This window comes from Nicotiana tabacum, chromosome 22 (genome assembly GCF_000715075.1).
Source record: "Nicotiana tabacum cultivar K326 chromosome 22, ASM71507v2, whole genome shotgun sequence".
Classification (NCBI taxonomy): Eukaryota; Viridiplantae; Streptophyta; class Magnoliopsida; order Solanales; family Solanaceae; genus Nicotiana; species Nicotiana tabacum.
In genome coordinates, this window is record NC_134101.1 from 9,979,926 (window position 1) to 10,005,843 (window position 25,918).

Consider the following 25,918-nt stretch of genomic DNA (forward strand, 5'->3'; position numbering starts at 1 on the left):
GTCGCGTTCGCGAAGGGGAAATTCTAGGCAGTCGAGGTTGTGCTTCACGAACGTGAATCAATGGTCGCGAATGCGAAGAAGGCACATCTGGGCAGAATTAAAAGTCCCCAAAATAAAAATTTGAGTTCATAACACAAAATCAAATTGGGAGCTCGGTAGAAAGCAATTTTTGGAGAGATTCTTGCGTGGATTTTTGGGGTAAGTGATTCTTATCCAGTTATGATTAATTTTCATGATTATGCCTTTGAATCCATCATTTAGTTCAGATTTAAATGGAGGAAAATTAAGATTTTTATAAAATCTTCCAAAAATAAAAATTTAAGATTTGGAGGTCGAGTTATTATCGGAATTTGATAAAATCAGTATGGTTGAACTCGTATCGGAATGGATGTTCGGATTTCGTAAAAATTATTTCGGGTTCCGAGAGGCGGGCCCCACGTTGACTTTTGTTGACTTTTTAGAATAAATATTTAAGTCGACGTTTTATTGTCCGAAATTATTTCCGATGAATTTTAATGAAGTTATACAATTGAATTGGATAGATTTGAGCTATCCGGAGGTCAATTCAAGCGAGAGGGCGATTTTGGAATATCAGCATAACTTCAATAAGGTAAGTATCTTGCCTAACCTCTAGTGGGGGAATTACCCCTTAGGCTTTGAGTCTTATGTGATATTGATACGCATGCGATGGTATAAGGTCTGGGTATTGAAATGCATGCGGTGAGATAAGGGTGGCTTGATACGCGTGGCTAGTAGGGGAAACTACTAGAAGTCATGCGGTATGATAAGGGTGGCTAAAACGCGGGATGCTATTTCGGGAAAAAAGTTTTAAAGAATAATATGTGAAGGCTCCCGCGGTGATATAAGGAAAGTGTGAATTTATTTATTATTTGGGACTACGAGGCGGTACCTCGGGAGTGCCCTTTTGTTGATATTTCTCTATGGCTGCACTTGCCTTTGGTTATTTAATTTTTTCCGTAATTTGTAAATTCTTGTGTTTTTCGTGATGTATTATTTGACTTAATATTTAGTGTTTTGTATTTCTTGATGTATTGTGTTAACCTTGACTTTTTCGTACGAGACTTTGAGGATTTGTATTTTTGGGTTGTACTTATTTTTGATGATTGAGTTGTTTTAAATAAAAAAAAAATTTATAGTATGTTTTAATTTAATAAATTTTATATCCAAATCAGTAGTTTATCTGATGCTTTATTTTAATGGAAATGTCACTTTTCCTCACTCAAACGATTTCTAAAATAAACTTATTTTTTTTGTTGATTTCTTACTTGATTTAAAGATTTTAACCTTACTTTATTGAAAATAAATTGATCCTACGGATCTTATATACATTGATATTTTGGTACGTGAATTGTCCGTGATTTATGAAAATAATATAGGCATGAGGTGCCGGAGAAAAATATGATAATTTTATTATTGACACATGAGTTGTCCGTGTGATGGTGATAGAAATATAGGCACGAGGTGTCGTGAAAAATATAAAAGTGGGTTGAGACCCGTAATTTTTATGATTGTGAAATGAGGTGTCACATGGTGAATTTTACTTGAAAATATATTTAATGGAAAGTATTATGTTCTGAAGATTTTTATTTGAAAAACATATAGGCGAAAGAATTTATATTTGAAGGACTTGATTAATTGGTTGTACTTGTGTTTCTTATTCGTCTGAGCAATAATTATGATGTTCTTGTTGTATTGCTGTTATATCACTGGTTGATTTTATTATTATCATTGCTAGTTATTTTTCAGTATTATTTTGTATACTATATTGGTCGTTGCAGTCCCTTGGAGTCTGTTCATTTCATTGTACTGTTAATTTTTAATCAAACAGTATTGTATATTTGGTCCTCGTGATCATTCTATGTATTCAGTTAGAGTTCGTGACTCAGTACTACCAGTCTTGGGAGATTTTCAGATTTGTTTCCGTTGTTAGTTTTGATTACCTATTTTAAAAAAAATAGTTTGAAATATAATTGTAATCGGCTTACCTAGTCTTAGAGACTAAGTGCTGTGAGCACCTAATTTTTGACTATATTTGAATTTTTTTCACCTTGACGCCTGTGGTGGGATTTTGGGTCGTGAGAAGTTGGTATCAGAGCTCTAGGTTCATAGGTTCTACGAGTCACGAACGAGTCTAGTAGAGTCTTGCGGATGAGTACGGAGATGTTTGTACTTATCTTTGAGAGGCTACAGAACTGTTAGGAAATTTTCACTTCTTTCATTCCTGTCGTGCGGAACTTGTTGAATTTGGAATTTGAGCCTTTGTATCTCTATCCTCTCATAGATTGTGAGGACATATGCTACCGGGTTAGCTGAGCAGGCATCCGCACATACTGCTAGGGCTGCAAGAGGCCGGGGCCGAGGTAGAGGTCGAGGAAGGGCACGTGCTGCGACTAGAGCACCTATCAGAGCAGCAGTTGAGGAGCCGCCAGTAGCTCCAGTTGGGGGACAGGTACCAGAAGCACCTGTTGTTACCCCCGGACTTCAGGAGACTTTAGCACAGTTCCTCAGTATGTTTGGTACATTAACTAAGGCGGGATTAATCTCTGTTGCACCGAATATTTTACAGATTGGGGGAGTAGCTCAGACTCCTACCACAACTCCAGAGCAACAGGTTCACGTTGGTCAGGTTCCGGGTGTAGTATCGGTACAACTTGTTATTCTGGTTCGGCCTGAGGTCAGACCAGAGGCATCAGAAAAAGAACAAAAGAGACTTGAAAGGTTTAGAGGTATAGTCCACCTACTTTCAGTGGCACAGCTACAGAGGATGCCCAAGAATTTCTAGAAAATTATCACCGTATTCTCCGCATCATGGGTATTGTGGAAGTGAACGGAGTTGCCTTTACTACATTTCAACTGTCAGGCGCAGCATATCAGTGGTGGCAAATCTATGAAGAAGGTAGACCAGCCGATGCAACACCACCAACTTGGGCTCAATTTTCGGAAATGTTCTTGAAAGAGTGTGTTCCCCAGACTCTCCGAGATATGTGGCGCACATAATTTGAATGGTTGCGTCAGGGCACTGTGACAGTGTCAGAATATGCTATCAGGTTCAGTGAGTTAGCCCATCATGCACCTATCTTGGTTCCTACAGTCAGAGAACGGGTCCGCATATTCATTGAGGGGCTCGATTATGATATTAAAATATGTATGGCCCGAGAGTTGCAAATCGATACTCCATTTCAACAAGTAGTGGAGATTGCAAGGAAGATTAAGGGTGTTTTAGGCGAGGAAAAGGAGTCTAAGGAGGCCAAAAGGTCTCGAAGATCTGGAGGGTTCAGTGAATTTTTCTCTTCAGTTAGGACCCATTATAGCGGAGGCTCGAGCAGTCGGCCAGCTCAGTCCGCACATCAGATTACTCGGAGTGCTCCGGTAAGTTCTTACAATGCATCACCGGCACTAGATTCCTATAATGGTTATTCCAGTTATCCGGCACAGACTCAGTATGAGCAACCACGACCTTAGAGGGGTTGTTATGAGTGTGGTGACACTAGGCACATTATGAGAGATTGTCCCAGACTTAGGAGGGGTGGATTTTATCAGAACACACATGCTATGGGCCCCAATGCAGTTACTACTCCACGTACACAACCAGTTAGAGGTGGAGGACAGGCGGGTGGAGGACACCTAAGAGGTGGAGGCCCGACCCATTGATATAAACATTATGATTTGGTTGAGGCCGATATACTAGATGGTGTCGTTACAGGTATGATCTTGATTTGTTATAAAAAGGATATTTTTCCTTAATTTGATTTGGATCTGAATATTGAGGTGAGTCCTCCTATTATGCCTCGCTTATGGGTAAGTTTTGTAATTTTGTGAACCACTTACATGTGTATCCCTGTTGGGAATTTGATGATGTTAGCCCGTGTCTATCATTTTTATTTTTGTACACCATTGAGGGCTATAAGTCCAAACGTGACTTTTTTTTACTCACTACAGTGGGTTTTGATGTGATTTCGGTATAATTGATTTCAATTTTATGAATTATATATCCTACCGGTATGAGGGTTCATTATGTGTTGTGAAAAATATTTACGAAATTTATTGAAAAGAAGAAAGAAAGGAAATTGAAATTTCAGTTGGCACAATGTGCAAAATACTTGTGATTCGGAGTTGAAGATGAGATCCTCGCATTTTTATATGATGTGAAATATTCAAACCGGGCTACAAGCCGCAGTGAAAGTTATATAAGGATGAGGTCCTTGTGGTGAAATATTTATGAGTTTAAATTCTTCCTTTGTGAAGATTAATTTGTACTATAGTACTAATAGGGAGTTATTCCTGATAGGCTTATATGATAATTCCTTTGTGTATTTCTGTGCCATGATTGTGCTGTAATTATTGAGTTTTAGCCTACGAGACGAATACCTAGGTGGCTTTAAATGTGACTCGTTAAGTCGGATAAATAGTTATAAGGTCTTCATGCTTCACATTTTGTTGTCAGTGTTGTGAAAATTCGAAACGAGGTGCTGGTTAATATGAGATTAATTGATAATACTGGAAGTAATTATAAACAACTATTATGACTAGAGATGTGGTTATGGGTGTGTAGGCACGAAATTGCTACAGCTGGTTGAGACCAACACAGTGTGTTAATATGATAATCAGGCCTTCTGAATTGATTAGAGTGTAAGAAATTAGCTTTAAAGTTATAAATATGGATTAAAGAAATAATCTCAACTGAGACGGTGTTGTCAGACCCATGCTAAATTGCGGTGACGTGGAATCACCCGAGAGTATGTATGTAATGATACACTCAGTAATTTAAAGTCCTCAGAATAATTTTTAGCACGTTCGAGGACGAACGTTTGTTGAAGAGGTGGAAAATATAACGACACGGTCGGTCGTTTTGAGATTTAAGTCCCTCTCAGCGGCATAAGGCCCTGTGCAGCTTCGTATTATATGTATTGACTTGCGTGCATGGTTAAATTCAGTTACCGGATGATCCAGAGTGATTTGGGACACTTAGTCCCCAAAACGGAAGCTTAAGTCTTAGGATTTTGACCGTAGTCGGAACTATATGAAGATGACTCCGGAATGGAGTTCCGTCGGTTTCGTTAGCTCCGTTGGGTAATTTTGGACTTAGGAGCATATCCGGACTGTGAATCTGAGGTCTATAGCTGATTTAGGCTTGAAATGGCGAAAGTCGAATTTTTAGAATTTTGGACCGGAAGTTTACTTTTTGATATCGGGGTCGGAATCCGATTCTGGAAATTTGAATAACTTTGTTATGTCATTTATGACTTGTGTGCAAAATTTGAAGTCATTCCGGATTGATTTGATTTATTTCGGCACAAGATATAGAATTTGAAAGTTCAAAGTTCATAGATTTTGATTTGAGGTGCGATTCGTCGTTTTGATGTTGTTTGATGTGAATTGAGAACTCGACTAAGTTCGAGTGATGTATTAAGACTTGTTGGTAGGTTTGGTTGAGGTCCCGAGGGGCTCGAACGTGTTTCAGATTGATTTCGGACCATTTTCCCTTTATTTTCCCCTGTTGTAATCTGCTGGTATCTGGTGCCTCAAATCCTTCATCGCGTTCGCGAGGCAAGGGTCGCGAACCCGTAGTGTATTTGGATGGCAGTAGTATTTTATTCATCGCGTTCGTGAATATTGGTCTGCATTCGCATAGAGTTGGGGCAAGTCTTCTTCGCGTTCGCGTACGAGTGATCATGCTCGCGAAGAGGAACTGAGAAGCTGGCAAAATTTACTCTTCGCATTCGCGAAGATGAGGACACATTTGCGAAGGGTGGACAGGGTGTGCATCGCGAACACGAGAGGTGTTACGCGTTCGCGAAGAAGAAAGGAAGCAGCTGGGGACCATAGGCGTTTAGCCTTCGCGTTCGCGTGGTGTGTGTCGCGTTCGCGAAGTGAGGGGACAGCAAACCTTCGCGTTCGCAATGCTTGTGTCGCGTTCGCGAAGCGGTAATTCTGGGCAGTCGAGGTTGTGCGTCGCAAACGCGAATCAATGGTCGCGAACGCGAAGAAGGCACATTTAGGCAGAATTAAAAGTCCCAAAAATGGGGGCTTGAATTCATAACACAAAATCAAATTGGGAGCTCGGTAGAAGGTGATATTTGGAGAGATTATTCCGTGGGTGTTTGAGGTAAGTGATTCTTATCCAGTTTTGATTAATTTTCATGATTATGCCTTTGAATCCATCATTTAATTCGGATTTAAATGGAGAAAAATCAAGATTTTTGTAAAATCTTCCAAAAACGAAAATTTAAGATTCGGAGGTCGAGTTATTATCAGAATTTGATAAAATCGGTATGGTTGAACTCATATCGGAATGGATGTTCGGATTTCGTAAAAATTATGTCGGGTTCCGAGAGGCGGGCCCCACGTTGACTTTTGTTGACTTTTTAGAATAAATTTTTAAGTCAACGTTTTATTATCCGGAATTATTTTCGATGAATTTTAATGAAGTTGTATAATTGAATTGGATAGATTTGAGCTATCCGGAGGTCAATTCAAGCGAGAAGGAGATTTTAGAATATCGGCATAACTTCAATAAGGTAAGTATCTTGCCTAACCTCGAGTGGGGGAATTACCCCTTAGGCATTGAGTCTTATGTGAAAATTGTGTAATTGAAAACCATGTACGCGAGGTGACGAGTACGTACTTGGTTTATTTGTGCAAATTATATCTCTTGAAATTCGTAGACGCCCTTATGTATTAAGTTGGAAAATTATTGTAACTTATTAAATCCCTTATTTGTCATGCCTCATTCCTTGTTTGCCGAGGTTGTGTTTATATGATAATTTGGTGTGATTGCCACTTGACTTTTATGTGAACTCTGTGTTTGTTTGAGTTGTCATTTTTATGGAAAACACTTTCATTATTATTTTACCTACAGATAATTTAAATTTAAAATTTAGTTATGAATAAATCTATTTATTTCCTGAAGTTGTGATTTAAAAGAGGTGTTGTTCCTTGATGAATTACTTTTCAGTTCACGTTGTTGAAAATTTGGTATTATAAAGGCCGTAAATCATATTGAGGTAAAGTGCCAAATTGTGAAATATTATTCGGTTGAGTTGTTCACTCCCGAATATTTTGTTAAGATGTTGTGCACATTATGATCGAGTCGTGGCTCCTTATTGTGGAAAAATAATGTGTTGTTGATTTCTGTAGCAAGTTGTAATATTTGAGCATTTGATGTGCAATTTATGATATGTTGTAATATTTGAGCACTTGATGTGCAAATTGTGATATGTTATCAGATTTGAGCACTTGATGTGCAATTTGTGATATGTTATAATATTTGAGAACTTGATGTGCAATTTGTGATATGTGAGCACTTGAGGTGCAAGTTGTATTATGCTGTGATATATGGGTACTTGAGGTGCGATTTGTGAAATATTATGATATTGATACGATTGCGGTGGTATAAGGTCTCGGTATTGAAACGCATGCGGTGAGATAAGGATGGCTTGATATGCGTGGCTAGTAGGAAAAACTACTAAAAGTCATGCGGTGTGATAAGGATGGCTAAAACGCGGGATGCTATTTCGGAAAAAATAATTTTTAAAGAATAATATGTGAAGGCTTCCGCGGTGATATAAGGAAAGATTGTGAATTTATTTATTATTTGGGACTACAAGACGGTACCTCAGGAATGTCCTTTTGTTGATATTTCTCTATGGCTGCACTTGCCTTTGGTTATTTTATTTTTCCGTAATTTATAATTTTTTGTGTTTTCTGTGATGTATTATTTGACTTAATATTAAGTGTTTTGTATTTCTTGATATATTGTATTGACCTTGACTTTTTCGTACGTAATTTTGAGGATTTGTATTTTTGGGTTATACTTATTTTTGATGATTGAGTTGTTTTAAATAAAAGAAAATTTTTAGTATGTTTTAATTTAATAAATTTTATATCCAAATCAGTAGTTTATCTGATGCTTTATTTTAATGGAAATGTCACTTTTCCTCGCTCAAATGATTTCTGAAATAAACTTATCTTTTTGTTGATTTCTTACTTGATTTAAAGATTTTAACCTTACTTTATTGAAAATAAATTGATCCTGCGGATTTTATATACATTGATATTTTGGTACGTGCGTTGTCCGTGCAGTTATGAAAATAATATGGGCATGAGGTGTCGGGAAAAAATATGATAATTTTATTATTGACACGTGAGTTGTCCGTGTGATGGTGATAGAAATATGGGCACGAGGTGCCGTGAAAAATATAAAAGTGGGTTGAGACCCGTAATTTTTATGATTGTGAAATGAGGTGTCACATGGTGACTTTTACTTGAAAATATATTTATTGAAAAGTATTATATCCTGAAGATTTTTATTTGAAAAACATATAGGCGAAAGAATTTATATTTGAAGGACTTGATTAATTGGTTGTACTTGTGTTCCTTATTCGTTTGAGCAATAATTATGATGTTCTTGTTGCATTGTTGTTATATCATTGGTTGATTTTGTTGTTATCATTGCTAGTTATTTTTCAGTATTATTTTGTATACTATATTACATAGGTTATTAGACTAGTGAGTGTCTTGACTATACCTCGTCTCTACTCCACTGAAGTTAGTCTTGATACTTACTGGGTACCGACCGTGGTGTACTCATACTACACTTTTGTACATTTTTGTGCATAGTCAGGTATTGGAGGTATCAGACCCGGATAGAGTTAGAGTGTGATTGCAAGGATTCAAGGTAGAGCTGCTTAGTCGTCGCAGTCCCTTGGAGTCTGTTCATTTCATTGTACTGTTAATTTTTAATCAAACAGTATTGTATGTTTGGTCCTCGTGATCATTCTATGTATTCAGTTAGAGTTCGTGACTCAGTACTAGTCTTGGGAGGGTTTCATATTTGTTTTCGCTGTTAGTTTTGATTACCTATTTTAAAAAAAAAAATTTAAAATGTAATTATAATCGGCTTACCTAGTTTTAGAGACTAAGTGTCATCACGACACTTGTGGTGGGATTTTGGGTCATGACATAATAAAACTTTTAAAAATAATCATGCTTCATAAGTTGATGTACACGGAAATCTATTTTAATCTTAGCCAATTGCTAAAAATTTAATGTAGGATATCTGAACATGTAAGTACACAATAATTATAGTGCTTATCCGTGATTAAATTGAACTTGGTTATGTGTGTATGTTCTTCTATCATTTATATTTAAAAGTAGTGGTGTAATGATCCAACCGGTCGTTTCGACATTTAGAATCCTGTTTCCCTAAATAAAACTCCCCGGATATGTTTTTAATGATTTATGACTTGCGAGGATGGTTGATTCGGGATTTGAAAGTATTTGGGTTGAAATCGAAACACTTGGTTCCTTAAGTTAGCCTTAAAAGGGCAAATTTGACTTCGGTCAACACTTTGAGAAAACGACGCCAGAATTGAGATTTTAAGGTTCCAGCAGGTTCGTATGTTAATAAGTGAACGAGTCATATTATAAGTGATGTAGGGTCTAAGGAGAGCTCTAAGTCTTAATCAAGTTGGAAATTACATGATAGACTAAAGTTCCAAATAAGTACACACAAAAACCTAACTTTGGACGAGCATGCAGCGGCGGAGCCAGGAATTTAAGTGTGTGGGTTCTAAATTTTAAAATAAAATATTGCTTCCAGGGGGAATCGAACCCTCATCTTTTCCAGCGAATTCACAACCCTTACCATTGAACCAAGACCCCTTTTGTTACTGGGTTCGGCAGTATATATTTATATAGATTTAGTAAATATTTTAATACAAATACAGGATTCCGAAAAAAGTCACTGGGTTCGCCCGAACCCGCACCCACTACTGTAGCTCCACCCCGACGATCTCTCTATATATATATATATATATATATATATATATATATATATATATATATATATATATATATATATATATAAGGATTTATATAGTGGACAACCTATCAAATGAAAGATCTTCGAGTCTAGTTTCTAACGCTTTTGACCGTTCGTCATTTGGATATTTCTATAAAGACTTATTGATGTTTTAGTAAATGGTGTCCAGTAGGGCAAAACTTGTAATACGAGGTACAACCTGCACAGCGCAAGGTACAACTCGCTGAAGCACCTATGCCTTTATAAGGCAGTCACGGGCAGCAGCCATTTTGGGGGATTTTCTTGAGCTAGGGATTGATTTTTTCATGGTGGATTCGACCTTGGGGACTACTTAAGAAATACAAGGTGAGTTATTTTGGATATTTTAAGTTAATAACATCCTATTAACACTAGTATTAACATCTTTCAAACTTTGAAATCCCTAAAAATCTTTCAAGTTGTTCTTTGAAATCCCTACAAATTTCTCAAACATTGGAATTTCAAGGAAAAGCTTCAAGAAGGTAATACTAATGCTTCAAGCTCATTTCTTATGAGTCGGTGAGAGTAATTCTAATAGTTGTTTCAAGTTGTTATGGTTGGATAATTGATTTCATAAACTCTAAGTTCATGACATGAATAGTGTTCTTGAGAAAATGAGGGAAAGATAAATAGTGTTCTTAGAAATGAAATTAAAGGATGCAATGAACCTATGGAATCATATTCTAGCTTAGTTGAAAGTATTCAACTAAGTAATCACCAAATTGAATGTTTTGGAAATGTTGGTTAAGGAAGATGATGAATAGTAATTTGGCGGTGTTGGAGAATTAATGTAGTATCATTGATGACTTCAAATGGGTATTGAATGATAAGAGTGGAGTTGAATATGCTAGTAAGTGAACCTATTAGACGATTTGAGCTGGAGGCTTGTAACCAACTTGAGAGCCATAAATGGATATTGATAAATATTTTTGAGTCATATTTTGATTGTAATTAGGATTGTTATTGTAGATATCAATTTGTTGGTGGCATATGAGTATTTTAGTCAATGTTACGATGTCGGAGGAGGATTAAAAACTTGTGAATGTTAATAAAGCGAAAGCGAGTTTTGGAGCATTGGGCATCGGTCGAGTTATTTGAAAGGCTTGGGAGCCGGCTATGGAACTTCGGAGCGAGGTAAGTCTCTTGTCTAATCTTGTAAGGGGAAAATTACCCCATAGGTGATTAAATTAATAATGGTTGTTAATTGTGGGGGCTACGTACGCACGAAGTGACGAGAGTCCGTGCGTAGCTACTATTAATGCTAAAGTCCGGGTAGTTTAGGACACAAAGCATGAATTACTTGTGTAAATTATATTCTTTATTTAATTGAATTATTTGATATATAAATTGTGAATTGTTAGGAAATATAGTAAAGATGAAAATTTCATATGCTTAATTTTCTGTTTAAATTAATTAACTGTTTAAAGAAATTGTTCATCCTCCCGAATTTATCTTATAATGAATATACTCTCCTTCCGGAGGTACATAAGAAAATTTTATCCTTTCTTGTGGAGCGGGCCGAATGCCTCTGCAGGATAGATGCATCTATGGATCGTGTTGCACGTCCCTCGGCAGTGTACACGAAACTCTGGATCAGGCCGTACGACCTCGGCAGAAATCGTGCTTAATAATAATAATAATAATTACACGATACTTGGACAGTTTATTACAGCTTGTAAAGCTATTTGATAAATTAAAAATTTATTAAAATTGAATTGCAGCTTGTAAAGCTATTTGATAAATTGAAAATTTATTGAAATTGAATTGCAGCTTGTAAAGCTATTTGATAAATTAAAATTTTTATTGAAATTGAAGGATTTAATTAATAGATTAGAAATTATTTGAATTGAAGGAATTTAATTAATATATTGAGAATTATTGGAATTGAAGGAATTTAATTACCTCTGCTGGTACAATAAAATTATTGTTAACTCTGTGAATCACGTTGATATAAATATTTCTATTTTCATGATTATTTAATATTATTGACCCATAGTGAGTGTCATAGTCGGCCATCTCGTCTCTACCTCTTCGAGATTAGGCTTGATACTTACTGGGTACACGTTATTTTCGTACTCATACTGCACTTGCTGCACATTTTATTGTGCAGGTACATATATGTATAACGGCCTTGTGGGCGCAGAGGTATGGTTAATAATTGTGGGGACATAGGTGAGCTGCATTCTATATTACGATCCGCAGCTAATAGAGTCTCCTTTAGAGTTATTATATTTTCCTATCTAATTTGTATTCTAGACAGATGCTGTCTTTTATTTTAATTCCCTAGTAAATGCTCATGCACTTGTGACACCGGGTTTTGGGATGATTATGGGTTGCACTGTATTGGAAATTTTTAAAGATATTAGTACGTATTTGGTAAATGACATCTTCTGCTATTTAATTGAGGGGAACAATTATGACTTCAAAAATATTAAAATGAGAATTTATTTAGTATTTATTGTTGGCTTGTCTGACAGCGGTGTCCGACGCCATCGCGACCTATAGGTGAAATTGGGTCGTGACAAGTGGTGTCAATGGTTTGGTTCGGCTGATTTTTTTATAAAATTTATATCATATCAATTTTTCGGTTATTCAATTATGTATAACCAAAATTAGACCTTTCGAAACCGTACCAATTATGTCGGTTTCTCTTCGGTATCGGTACGATTCGATTATTTTTCGGTATCTTTTCAAATGTCATGTAAAATTCACTGGTAGAAGTTAAATGCGATAACTTACTTTTACATGACATAACAAAACTCTCTAGACATTTTTACTGTTTAAAGTAGGGGTGTACATTTGTCGAGTTGGTTCAGATTTTTTAATTACCAAACCAAATCAATTGTATCGGGTTATTAAATCCAAAGACCAAACCAATAAAATTCGGGTTTTTTAATCTCGGATTTTTCGGATTTTCGGTTTTTTTTTTAATAAAGTTTTTATTACATAAAACATATAATTTGTGCTCCAAATATTTTTTTAATTCTAGTAAAACATAAATATATAAGGTGTCTTTCAAGAAAATAACATAAAATATATGAGATGAGCCATGATATTGTACTAAAATATTCAACAAAAAAGATATTAAAAGTTCATAAAATAAATATTATTAATAAGACATAATAAAAATAAATATAATCTAAAATTACTAAGTTGCTAAAATAAATACGATTAATAAGTACTATTATTTACATGACTAAACACTAAAAAAAATAAGTTATGCATTTTATCTAAATTATGAAAAAATCAAAGATATCCAATACTATTGTCATTCCTAGTGCAATTGAATTGAATGTCTTTTGTTAGCATTAATATTTATTTGATTTTGATTTGGGATTTGTTTGAATTACTAACATTTATGGACGATAAAACTTATTGGAGCATTCAAAAATTATAAGTGCAAGCTTGAAATAATACGTTAAAAGATAAAATTATGAATAAGTTTAAGAAATATTTATAAACGACACTATAATAAAAAATTTTATGTATTAAATATATTTAAAACTTCTATACATGTAATATCGGGTTGGTTTGGTTTCGGTTTGACTCTTTTTAGTTAAAACCAAACTAAATCAATTATGGTCGGGTTTTATTTTCCAACATCAAACCAAATCAAATCAAATCATAGTTGAGTTTGTTTTCGGTTTGACACGGATTATCGGTTTGGTGCAGTTTGTCAGTTTCTTTGTACATCCCTAGTTTAAAGGAAGATGAATTAAGAAAACATGAAAGATAGCGAGAGTATAGATTCATTAACTATTGTACAACAGTATAAAAGAAACTAAGCAAAGACAAAGAAAATATAAATCACACCAGTGGAAAGATATTAACCAAGTTGGGACTAAAGAATAGAGTTTATAGAAGATTAAGATAGATCTAAATTATTTGAAAGAAAACATATTAAATATATTGTAGTTTGCTATTCATAATCGCTGGAATACTTTGTATCTTGCTAGTGGGAGTAGCATAATAAATTTGGGAATTAAGATTTAGAGTTTAATTACTTGTTGGCTTGTAACCATAATTCTAAGGCCCAAGGAAAAATTTAATGCTTTATTATTTTTAAAATTAATATATAAATGTATTTTTAACATAGAAATTTATTCAGTACGGTTCGGTATTATTTCGGTTTATTTTAGTAAAAACATACCCGAATTATCGGTATGGTTATAGATTTTTATAAAAACCTACGATTTTATTAAAAGAAACCTAAAAATCGGTTCGGTGCGATACGATTCGACCGGTTTAATTGATTTTTAAATATTCATTGACACCCCTGTTTAAAAGCATGCTATTCTTCATATTTTGATGCCTAAAGCAAATAACAATGCTATACTTCAATTCTCACCTCTCTCTCTCGAGAGAGAGAGAGAGAGAGAAGCAAAGGGCTGCAAGCTATCTATAGTATAGGTAATATATGGAAAGTCTAGGCTATTAGGTTCAGGAAAAAGATTCGTTGGGCCAAGCAAAAAGACCTTACAGAAATGACACCAGCTAGCCACTTAAAGGGTTGCTATTTACGAATTAGATAAGGTGTCCTCAATTTCGGTTTTTTATTTGAGGGTTCAATTTTTTTCGGGACACAAATATCCTTAATTGTTATGAAATTAAGATTCTTAGTTCAAATTTTCAGGATAAAATAAGTATTAGCTAATCCATAAATAGCAGCCCTAAAAATGGTTGTTTATGCACTTTTCGATGTGGCTATGAAGGAAGAACTTTAAAGGCTTATTGGATTGGAAAGAAAAGGGTAGAAATGACACCAGGTAGCCACTCTAAAGGGCTTCTATTTAGGAATTAGTCAATGGGTCTTGAATTTCAGTTTTTTCATTTCAAATTTTCGAGACAAAAGTGTCCTAAAATTAATATTTTTAATTTAAAATCTCAGGATAAAATAAGTATCGAATAATCTTTAAATGACATCCCTGAGAATGACTATTTGTGCACTTGCCCCAAGAAAAGGTCCAGTCTATCCAATTGAAATCCAAAAATCGATTTGGAAAATTTTATAATGAACATAACTGATAGTATATAAACGTATTTATTTCCTCTGCATTGACACAATCAATTGACAACTATAGTTCTAGATAATCATATCTCGTAATATATTAATCCTAATCAACTTGTATGTTTATGTTCCTTTCATATCTTAACAACTACGTATTAAAAGTTGATAACATTTCTTTCATGGTGTAGCACCTTTTTTCCCTTCAACATGAGAGACGTGTAACCCACCACTCATTATCCCCCCCTCCCTAAATAAAAACAAAACGGAGCACCCCAATATAATACACCAAAGTCCAACAAATTTGATCTTAGAGCACTCACAATTCTCATATCATTTCCAAACTAAAAGCAAAGATAGCCAAAAATCACCATTCTGCTTTATATTCAAAAAATGAAAGTGAACGTTTCATGTTGCTTCAAATTCAAGCCTTTCAATCCATGCAAGAAAATACTAAAGCTGTTCAAGTTCAAACTAAGAAAGCCCCTCTTTATAAGAAGGCTTAGATTTCGACCTTCAAAATGTGAAAGAAATACAAGCACAAGTAATAGAAAGCAAGCTTCAGAAGTTGTGTCAGTGTTTCGTTCAATAAGAAGACAACCAAGAGAGGAGGACCAAGTCATGGAGCTCAAGAATTTCTGTGATGCAGGTACGTAGAGGTGACAAATGAGCAAATTGAGTAAAAATTTTGACGAATCAAAACGGGTTAAATCAATAAAAGGGTCATGAACCAACTAGTTCAAAAATTTCTTGCGTCAACCCGCTCAACATAATCCAACTTCCCTTTCTTTTTTTCATTTTGCGTTTTGAAACACGTGAAAACTAATGCATTTTTTCTAAGTTATTATCTTAAGATCATCTAAATTTACACTCCATATTTGATTTTGTATTGTGGTTTGTTTTGCATTTAACCCGTCACTACACTATATATTTTGACCAGTGGTGGAGCTAGCATGCCTTTTATGTGTTCGGGTCGAACCCATTAATTTCGGTTCAAACTTTGGATTTGTCTAAAGAAATCTATTAAAAATATAGTATTAATTATTGATTTAGAACTCAGTATCTTAAAAAGAATAAAATCCCAAATCCATTAGCTTCAAATCTAGGTTTCCTCTTTGATTTTAATTTGGCCTGTTTTGACTTAATAATTTGAGTTACTAAGACCCCATTTGTCCATAAAACAATTTTCTTTTTTCAATTTTTTTTTCAAAAATATGTTTGTCCATGAAATTGTATAAGTTTTTTGGAATTTTTTTCAAAAATGAGTTTTCAAAACCAAAAAGTGGTCAAAATTTTCAGAATTCTTTTTCCCCGCTCACAAAGGTGCAATATTTTTCCGAGTGAAATACATGTCCAAACATAATTTCAAATTTCAAATACCATTTTTCAACTTAACTACGAATACTAGTTTTTTTCCAAATTCCAAGCGCCTACTAAAAAGGTGTTGAATTTTTGCCGTGCAGGACATATAAAAGCACCAATGCCCTCACCAATAACTCCAGCTTATGTGAGATTGAGTGGAGCTACTAAAAGAGAAGAACTACTCATTCAAAATGATGTGGAAGATGCATGCAGAAGTTTTGAGAATTATCTGGTTGAAATGATTGCTGAAGAGGGGAAAATGAGTGATTTAATGGATGTGGAAGAATTGCTATACTGTTGGAAGAATCTGAAAAGCCCTGTCTTTATTGACTTGGTGTGCAGATTTTATGGTGAGCTATGCAAAGATTTGTTTTCCAATATAAGCTGTGAAGATGAAATCAACACCCCAAAGAGATTCATGAAATGAAATTTGCTAATTATCTTATAGTCTTGAGCATTATGCCTTTATATTTTACTGCATTTTCTCTCTATAAGACAATTGAAATTTATCTAGCAATAACAAAGGCAGGAAATATTTGATGAGTCTTTGAACGCAAGTTGTATCTGAAATTATCAGGTCAAGGGCACGTCTGTTTAGGCGTCACACATTGCATCGCCTGAAAAGAATGCTCTTCCAACATTTAGAACACGAATAGTTAGCATTTTGTATTTATTTAGGCATAGATGAAAGCCGATAAGACACATCTATTTAACTTCACTATGGGATTAATTTTAACAATCATAGTTATTTGAAAATATGTACTGCTAAAAGCAAACGAGCAATTGAATTCATTTGATAGCCAAACTTTTATTTTTCTTAACTTTCTGAATTGTTTGACATGTAGAATTTAAAATTCTTAAGCAAAATCAAGAAGTGCGCTGATTGTACATATTAAAGAGATTGACACATCACGAAGCGTCTTTTGATCCGATTGCAAAAACCTGTATTTTTTTCTTGGCCCGAATATCCCCTTTTGAGTGTAAAAATAGCACGGGCTAGCCAGTTTTCGGACTGGTAATTCAAAATTAGCCACCATTTGTAAAGTCATTAAAAAATAGTCACTATTTTGCTGCAACACGGACCGGTCCAACATAATATACTGGAGATTGGTTCACCTGTGTATGAACTTCCAGCATATTATGCTGGAACTCCAACACGCGGAAAGTTCCAGCATAATATACTGGAGATTGGAGCACCTGTGTATGAACTTCTAGCATATTATGCTGGACCGGTATATTATACTGGAATATTTTTTGGATTTTGAACAGTGTTTTCGTTCAGATTTATCTTTACATAAAAATTGGCTAAATTTCGATTACTTTTGAAACTGTGGCTATTTTTCAATTACCACTTGTAAATTTGACTATTTTTTAATTTCTCCCCTTTTGAGTTCAGCCCATTCCATGTATCACTTTACTTTTATCGAGAAATAAAATGCAAGTCCAGCAACTGATTGAGTACGTTGTTAATTGGGTGAAAATCATTTAAATCCCCTCAAATTTGCTTTAAAAATCAAATTCATCATCTAACTTTGAATAATTATTATTTTACTTCTCATATCAGAGGTGACTTCTTAAAATACCTATTTTACCCTCTACAATATTTATTTCTTATTTTTATTCTTAATATAATGATATTTTTTTATTTTAATTTATGTTATCGACTTACCTATAGACAAATTAAAAAACTTTTTTGAAACTGAAAAAGGTGAGAAGTAGTAGTCAAGCATATAAGTTAATGATATTCAATAGTGAAATAAATGAGAAAAATAAAAAAATTACAATAAATAATTTACTCGTATAATTTTATTAACAACAATCGAAACTCAATCTATTTACAAAATTGAGCATAAAAGAGAGTAATTTTTTTTTTATAAATTATACAATACATATAATAAAAAAAAATAGTGGGCGTAAAATATAGGTAATTTATAATGAATTTGCAAAAATTATCTATTTACACTTTACATGAACTTTAATTATAATTTAGAAATAATCTAGTAATAACAATCAAAACTCAAAAATTTATATACACATAAGAATAATAAAAATAGTGAAACTTAAAATCACATACACACCGACATACATTATATGCATTTTAATATACATAATATTAAAAATAATAATAATAATAATAATAATAATAATAATAATAATAATAATAATAATAATAATAATAATAATAATAATAATAATAATAAGAAGAAGAAGAAGAATTTTGTAATAAATTCATAATATAATTATTTTATTTATAATATTAGTGAACTTAAATTAAATTATATAATAAGATATAATATTTTTAACTTATGAACAAATACCTGCATTAAAAAATATCTAAATAATATAAAAAAGGTATTACATATAAAGTTAAAAATGTTAAGGCTAAAATAGACATTGCATAGGATAAAAAGATGAAAATGACAATTGTTCAAAGTTGGAGAATGTGTTTGATTTTTAGAGTAAACTTGGGGGATGTAAATGATTTTTACCCTTATTAATTTTATTTAAATAATCTAAGGCATTATTTAAGTAACATAGGTTTGGGGTGTTATTATTTTTGTTGTAAGGCATTTTTTGACTTAGGAGATAAACAAGACCCAAATAACACTAGCATCGTAATTTGACTGAGAAAATGACGAAAATGATCTCTTAATTTTTAGGATAGGTTCATAGTAATCCCTTAAGTATGTTACTGAGGAGTTTTGGTTCTTTAAGTTTGTTTTATTAAATAGTTAATTATTTATGTTTGTTAGATTTGATGAAAACTATTAAAAAAAGATTTAACCTCAAATACCAAGAAAGTTCCATCACTTTCTTATCAAGTGTTACTGAAATGCATCTATCTATTTGTTCTTCCATATTCATATCATATGTTAAGATTTATTAAATTCTTATATCTTTTTCGAATGTGAAGTGATTATTATTATTATTATTATTATTATTATTATTATTATTATTATTATTATTATTATTATTATTATTATTATTATTATTATTATTATTATTATTATTATTATTATTATTATTTCGTATAATATTGATTTTTATGTTTAATTACTAAATTCGGTTAACCTTGAAAGTATACATCGATGGACTAAAAAAATAGTTATCATGTGTTACTAAGAAAATTCTCCCATAAAAATATTTTAATAGATAATATGTTTGTCAATTTTTTAAATTTTTACTAAATTTAACAAAGTAAGATTGAAATAATATTTAAGTAATAAAAAATCCAAAAAATCCGAAAATCCCAATAAAACCGAACCAATCCAAATCGATATAGTTGGTTTGGTTTGATTTTGATAAAAATCGAATCAACTCGGTCCATGTACACCCCTACCAGTAAGTGAAATTGTAGGCGTCTATTTTAGCAAGAAATCTTTTATGCTCGAAACTTAGATTATAATTTTTTTTCGCCAAGGTGCTACTCGTATGAGCTCCATAAATAAAGGAATGTGTTAGTTGTAAAAGCTGCGAATCCATCTGACCCATAAATCTTTTAAGTGTTCGAATTTAATTATGGCACGTGTTTTACCTTAAAATCCGAGTAACAATTAAACTTGTAATGTGGTTTTAAGGATACGCATGATTTTTGCTCAATACTGATTGATTAATTTAGAGATAAACGATGCGAATTGACAAGAGTGTAAAACAAACCAATGCTTGGACAATGCCCTCAAGCTGATGAACCCTCGAGAATAATGAAGTAAGAACAATTTAAAGAAATGTAAGTTGATGAACCGATACAAGAGATATTATATTGCCTTGATATTCATGAATGTAAGATGCTTACAAATGATGGGGACTCCCCTTTATATACTAGAGGATTCCTAATTATGGTACAATTCTAATTACGGAAATAAATCTCATGATTGGTACTAATAACCGCTCTTGATTTGATCTGTTCCGGGATTTCCGTCGTGATCTTCGACCGGTTACGGATATCTTGCCATTCTGTTATTATTCTCCCCTCGAAGTCGGTCATACTTGGTCTCGATTGTTGCTGGCCTCGGTCTCAACGTACACTTCGATCTTTAGGCTCGATGTCTCATCCTCGAGCTCGGGTCTGATTTATTACGAGTAGGGCTGCTTATCGGGCGGATTGGACGGTTATTTACACTTAACGGTTTGGCTTATCGGTTATCGGTTTTTCAATGTATTAATTCGCTAGCCACCCGATAAGATATCGGGCGGATTGATATCGGTTTAGCTATTATCGGGCGGTTATCGGTTTAGTTTCAGTTGATTGAAACTTAACATACTTCAAAACAGTGTTGGGGAGTACATCCCCGAGACAACAATAAAGTCAACATTTCTCATACATATATATTAACTAAATTACACCATGAGGCCATATTACTAGAGTCAAATACTGGATATCAAATACTTCTTTTATCTTCTCATACTACATTCAAGTGGATGGTAAGGGATTGAGAAGTACACAACAGAATACATTAACAATATCATTTGAACAAATTTCTTATTGTTTAAGAAGATGGCAAACTGTTAAAAAATAAAAACACAACTTGGTTAAGATTGAACTTAACCAATTCGATAATCCAGCTGCGAAGTCCGCTACCATGTCCTCTATCAAGATGATATGCTGGCGAGCTTCCATCGAGGCACACTGTTTGATGTCTCATAAACAAATAAATACTTAGTACTCATAAAAGTCCGCATGTGATTCTCTTTACTCTCTGTTGCTTAATGTATTGTGCAGTGGCATTGTGAACTATGGTGATATTGACAATCAGTTCTTTTTGAGCCATAATAGTAGTCAACATTGCTAGCAATGCTAACAAGAAGCTGGTTTTCATCCTGCAAAACATTCAAATTATTAAGCCGTTGTTGGTTCGTGCTTATATTTCTTTTTTATTTACTTGTGTATTACTATTATTTATTATGAAACCTCCCACGCTGGTAATAAATAATTGAATCTTTCTTCTAAAGTTTAGAGAGCAGCAGTAAACGAGTTCAATTCTTAACGGGTTAACGGATTATCCGTTAAGAAAATTGAATAATCCGCACCAAATCGATAAGCCGTTAATAAAAAAATTTCAATTCGTTCCCCGTCCGTTAAACCGTTAACCCGATACCAATAAGCCATTAAGTTTCGGTTTTCGGTTTCGGTTCGGTTTTGAACACCCCTAATTACGAGGCTACCCCCAATGCAACTCCCTTGTCTCGATCAAACAGCAAAATCAGGTAGGCCCGATTTTGACCGTATACAGATAGTCCCCTCATTTCTTGGAGTGTAACGAGAAGAAACGAACTGAGCCTTCGATTTAGTACCTCGACCAATTATGACATCACACTCGTGACGTAAGCGACAGAGGCGACCGAAACGTCGCGTCTACATAGTTCTCACGATCATTAATTAGTGCCAGTTGACTGTAGGCCACTAGTGTTTTCAAACCGTTATAGCAGATATTATAAATAGACTATCTTCATAACTTTCACAAACTTTACTTTCAAAATTTTCCCTAATCTTCAAAAACTCTTTTACTCCCTTCAAGTTTATCAATTCTGCAGGTTCTTGAAACCCCGTTTGCCAATCTTTTAAAACAACAAGTTTCGTCTTCTTCTTTCTTTTTCCTCATATAACAATGGCGAAAACATCAAAAGCCGTTCCTCAGAAGGAAAAAGCTTCCTCATCGCGGTCGGCCAGAGATAAAACGCCGGTGGAGCCACGCATCGAAGAGTGCGTTCCCGGGTCATGCGACCTCACTTCCGATTTTAAAGTAGAAAAACCCTCTTCGCTTCCTGGCCGATGTGAGCCCATGTCGAGATATATATGCTCGATAACTGAAGGCGATCTCGAGCAGGTGAAAAAAGATTGCCACTGGGAAAACAAAGAGGTGGTGGTTCCTACCCCCGAGGAGGCTATCACCACTCATGTGAAAGGGTTTTTAAGTGTTTATACTTACCCTTTTATGCTGGGTCCCGTCGATCTCGTTATAATCGACTTCTGCCGCCACTACCACATAACCCTAGGCCAAATCCACTCCTCTTTTTGACGCATCGTTATTTTTCTCCGATTCTTCGTGAGCAAGGTCGAAGGTATGCCTTTCACCCTCGATCATCTTATTAGACTATACAGCCCCCGTCTCTATCGAGGCAGATTAGTAAGGCTTCAGTGCCGAGCCACAAAGGTGTTATTCTCGAGCATAGACGAGGACAAAGATTGAGAATAGATGGGTCGGTTTGTCCGAGTCCGGAATTCTGACATAATCCCGGCCGAGAAGATGCCATTTTTCGAGGAATGGAACATGAAGCGTAAGTACAAACTCACCAACAGCTTCTATTGATTGTTTTGCTTCCTTTATCGTTTCTCATATACATCCTTCTTTATGGTGCAACGGTCTCTTGGGTGCCCGGTGTGATCCCGAACCTTGCAGGCTGGGTTCAGAAATTGGCCTCGACTTCCTTGTACGATGAGCGCTCGTGGCGTGATTTGGCCGAGGGCCGATGAGAGGCCAAAAATTACGGTAAGCTTCTCTGTCTGTGTTTGATGCCTTCTTGTGAAATGCTTCGTTTTCACTTGATTTCCTCCCATACAGGTCTTGGAGACAAATCCGTCATGAGGTTACCTTCATCTGGGGAAGGGGAGGTCCCGAAACCGGCTGAGGATAAGAAGAGGAGAAGGGCCTTGCCTTCTGATATTCCAAAGCCTAAGAAGAGCAAGGCTCGTAAGTCGAAGAATGACTCTGCAGCCCAAAAACTACGATGTGAAGAAGAGGAGGGAGAAGATGCCAAAAGTGTGCTGGTGGCTCTAAAGAGGGGAAGCGTCGAAGCTTCGAAACCAGCTAAGTCGGTGATGGTCGAGAATGTATCGAAAGATGGTCCGAGCAAAGTCCCCGAGTCATCGGGGGCTGATGACGTCTCTTGTCGTGACGAACAATCGGCGGACGTGCCTGAAAGGGTCTGATTCTAAGGCCCTTCGAAAATGAGAGAGTGCCCCAAGTGACTTGCTTGGGAATCTCAATATTGATGATTTGCCGCCCGACCGCACATTTTCTGAAGGGCAATTTCGGGAGGCTAAGTCTATTGAGACCCCCGATATGGGAATGGCCCATGAAGGGGATGACATATTCCGTAGTTGCTTCACGGGGGTCGATGACGTTTTCGACCTGGATGCGACGATCATTTTTGATGAGGCTCAGCGACTCCTGAGCCAGGTAAATTTCAACCCCCGTTATTAGGTTTGTGTTTGCTTTTATTTCCTTTTATCTGATTTCCTTCCTTTCTCCATAGGCTGTGATGCTCTACCGAGAAGCGTTTTCCAAATCCCGAGCTGAGTTGTACCAGTGTGAGGCTGATCTCAAAAGTCTTACAGAGGAGAGAGACGCCCTCAAACTCCTCTATGTGCAAAAAGAAGAGGAGATCAGGGACCTCCGAGCCGAATTGGTAAGAGCTCATAAAGAGAAGACCGATCTCATCGAGCAGGTAATGTAAATATTTAGGGAGCTTGACATATTAATTTGATATTGGTGATTAACACTTAGATCATACAGGTTCAATAGAAGGCCGAAAAGATTGAGCAGCTTCACGAGGAGGCTAAGGTGAAAGAGAAAGAGACTTTGGGGTGGAAGCAGAGCATGGACCGCCTTGCCTCGGAGAGAGATACGGCTCGAGCCCAGCTATCTTCAGTTGAGCGTCAACTCCAAAGCGTGAAGGAGGGGAGCTTAGTCCGAGCCAAGAAAATTGAAGAACTCAAGGCTCGGTCAGCCGCTGAGCTTGCAAAGGCCACATCCGAGGCGGAGGCGGTCGTGGACGTCTACCGAGCCGATGCTGAAGCCGCTAACGCTAGAGAAAAGGAAATTTTCGATACTACTTAGGTTCGATTATCCTACATTGCCGAGCATGCTAAGCTCCAGTCTCGGAGAGAGACTCTCGAAGAGATTCATTCTTGTGGCTTTGACCTCACGGCCGATGTCGAGAATATGAAAGTACTGGAGGATGAAGCCAAATCTTTACTCTCTGATGACGATGACTCCGAGAGTGCGAGTGGATCCGAGAGAGAAGGAGATGAAGATGAAGCTCCCGGGGAGGATTAGGCACTTAGAATGATTTCTCCTTTTTTTTTGTGTAAGACCTTGAGTGGTCCTTGTAAATACTTTTGCATATATGAAAGATCCTTTTTTCTTTCCGATTTGTCTCTGATTTTTGTTTCATAAAAACTTTGTTTTGCTTTTGCCTCATGATAATTCTGATATACTTTAGGTCTTGTGAGTCCTCGAGCTCAACAATGTAATGGCACTTAGGCTCTTGAATCAGGTCGATATGGCCTCGAAAGAGTGGCTTTTTCCCCCTTTTGGCTTAAAAGATTTAATAAAAATTTGTTATGCCTTAGCATAAGATAGATTTGTACCCATCAGTGTTATCAAAAACTTTGTTATGCCTTAGCATAAATTTGTTCAATTTGGTACCTCTTAAGGTTTTCGAGGGTTGATGTTATCGAAACCTTATGTAAATTTGCCGAGGGTAGCCCTTTTTAAACTAGTTTTATGATAATGTTTGAAGGCCTATTTGATTACGAAATTCAGACATCTCCAAACCGTGTTAGTTTGGCCGTAGCCTTTAACTCGATATTTGCCCATTGGGCTTGTTTCTCGATTATACTTCAAGCTTGTTTAAAGTATCAGTCCCCGGGTGGGATGGTCGTGGCCTATAAAATCGAGGATTGCCTTTTTAAGATCTTTAAGATTTCAAAGTTGATTTTCGAACGACAGTCCCCGACTACGAGGTTAATTGCTCGAGCTTTAGTTGCGATTGGCTTTTGAGCCGGTTTTCATAATATATCGTAAGTACAAAATTGTAAAGTAGAAATCTTACTAAGGCATGGAACATCTAGTGAGGAAAAAGTACTTCTTTCAATAGATCAATCATGCGTACATGTTTTACCATTAGGGTTCCGGCTATCTACGTGGGCACTGTTCATTTGACCGTTTGGCCTTTTACAGAATTTTCCTATCGAGACCCTGCTGACACGAAGCGTCTTCCTTGAAGACATAACATCCGAGGGTGATGCCCTCCAATTTTTGAGGTTGATTGTAAAGAAGCCTCGGATACTGTTGAATTGTCCTCAGGTAGCACATATAATTGTTGCCTCATTAAAAACCTCATCGGAAAAACCTATTTGGGACAAAAACCGATCTAAGGGAAAAAGAGTGCAATGCGTGCTTTAAAACCTCAGGTCTCGAAGTCTTTGACCGAACACCTGCAATAAGTTAGTATTGATTATAAACGAAAAAGGGAGAGAGTCATACCTTAGCAATAATATCGTTTGAGGAGTGAGATGTTCCAATTATTTGGCAGTTGTTCGCTGTTCATCGTGCCAAGCTTATAAGATCCCTTTCCGATGATATCGAGGACCTGATATGGTCCTTCCCAATTTGGTCCGAGTTTCCCCTCGTTTGGTTCTCGAGTGTTGAGGGTGACTTTTTTCAGAAATAAATCCCCTATTTTGAAATGTCAAAGATTGGCTCTTCGATTATAGTATCTTTCGATTCGCTATTTTTGGGCGGCTATTCGAACGAGGGCGACTTCCTATTTTTCGTCTAGCAATTCGAGGCTTGTGTTCATAGCCTCGTGATTTGATTCTTCAGTTGTGTATCGAAACCTGACGCTTGGTTCCCCGGCTTCGACCGGGATCAGACCATCGGCACCATATACTAAGGAGAACGACG

At 35.6% G+C, this 25,918-nt stretch overlaps 1 protein-coding gene across 1 annotated transcript; it reads left to right on the forward strand.

Annotated features, from left to right (window-relative positions):
• The first annotated feature begins 15,204 nt into the window (after nt 1-15,204).
• LOC107762558 (transcription repressor OFP17-like) lies at nt 15,205-16,689 on the forward strand. The gene is made up of 2 exons (XM_016580928.2): nt 15,205-15,516; nt 16,331-16,689. Exons 1-2 carry the CDS (start codon nt 15,261-15,263, stop codon nt 16,654-16,656), a joined length of 582 nt encoding a protein of 193 aa, XP_016436414.1. The 5' UTR covers nt 15,205-15,260; the 3' UTR covers nt 16,657-16,689.
• Nucleotides 16,690-25,918: the final 9,229 nt, after the last annotated feature.

Excerpts from the sequence above, each read along its gene's own strand:
- LOC107762558 (XM_016580928.2), top strand. The coding sequence starts at position 15,261 with ATGAAAGTGAACGTTTCATGTTGCTTCAAATTCAAGCCTTTCAATCCA. Across the intron at positions 15,517-16,330 it reads CAAGAATTTCTGTGATGCAG|GACATATAAAAGCACCAATG; the intron begins GTACGTAGAGGT and ends TTTGCCGTGCAG.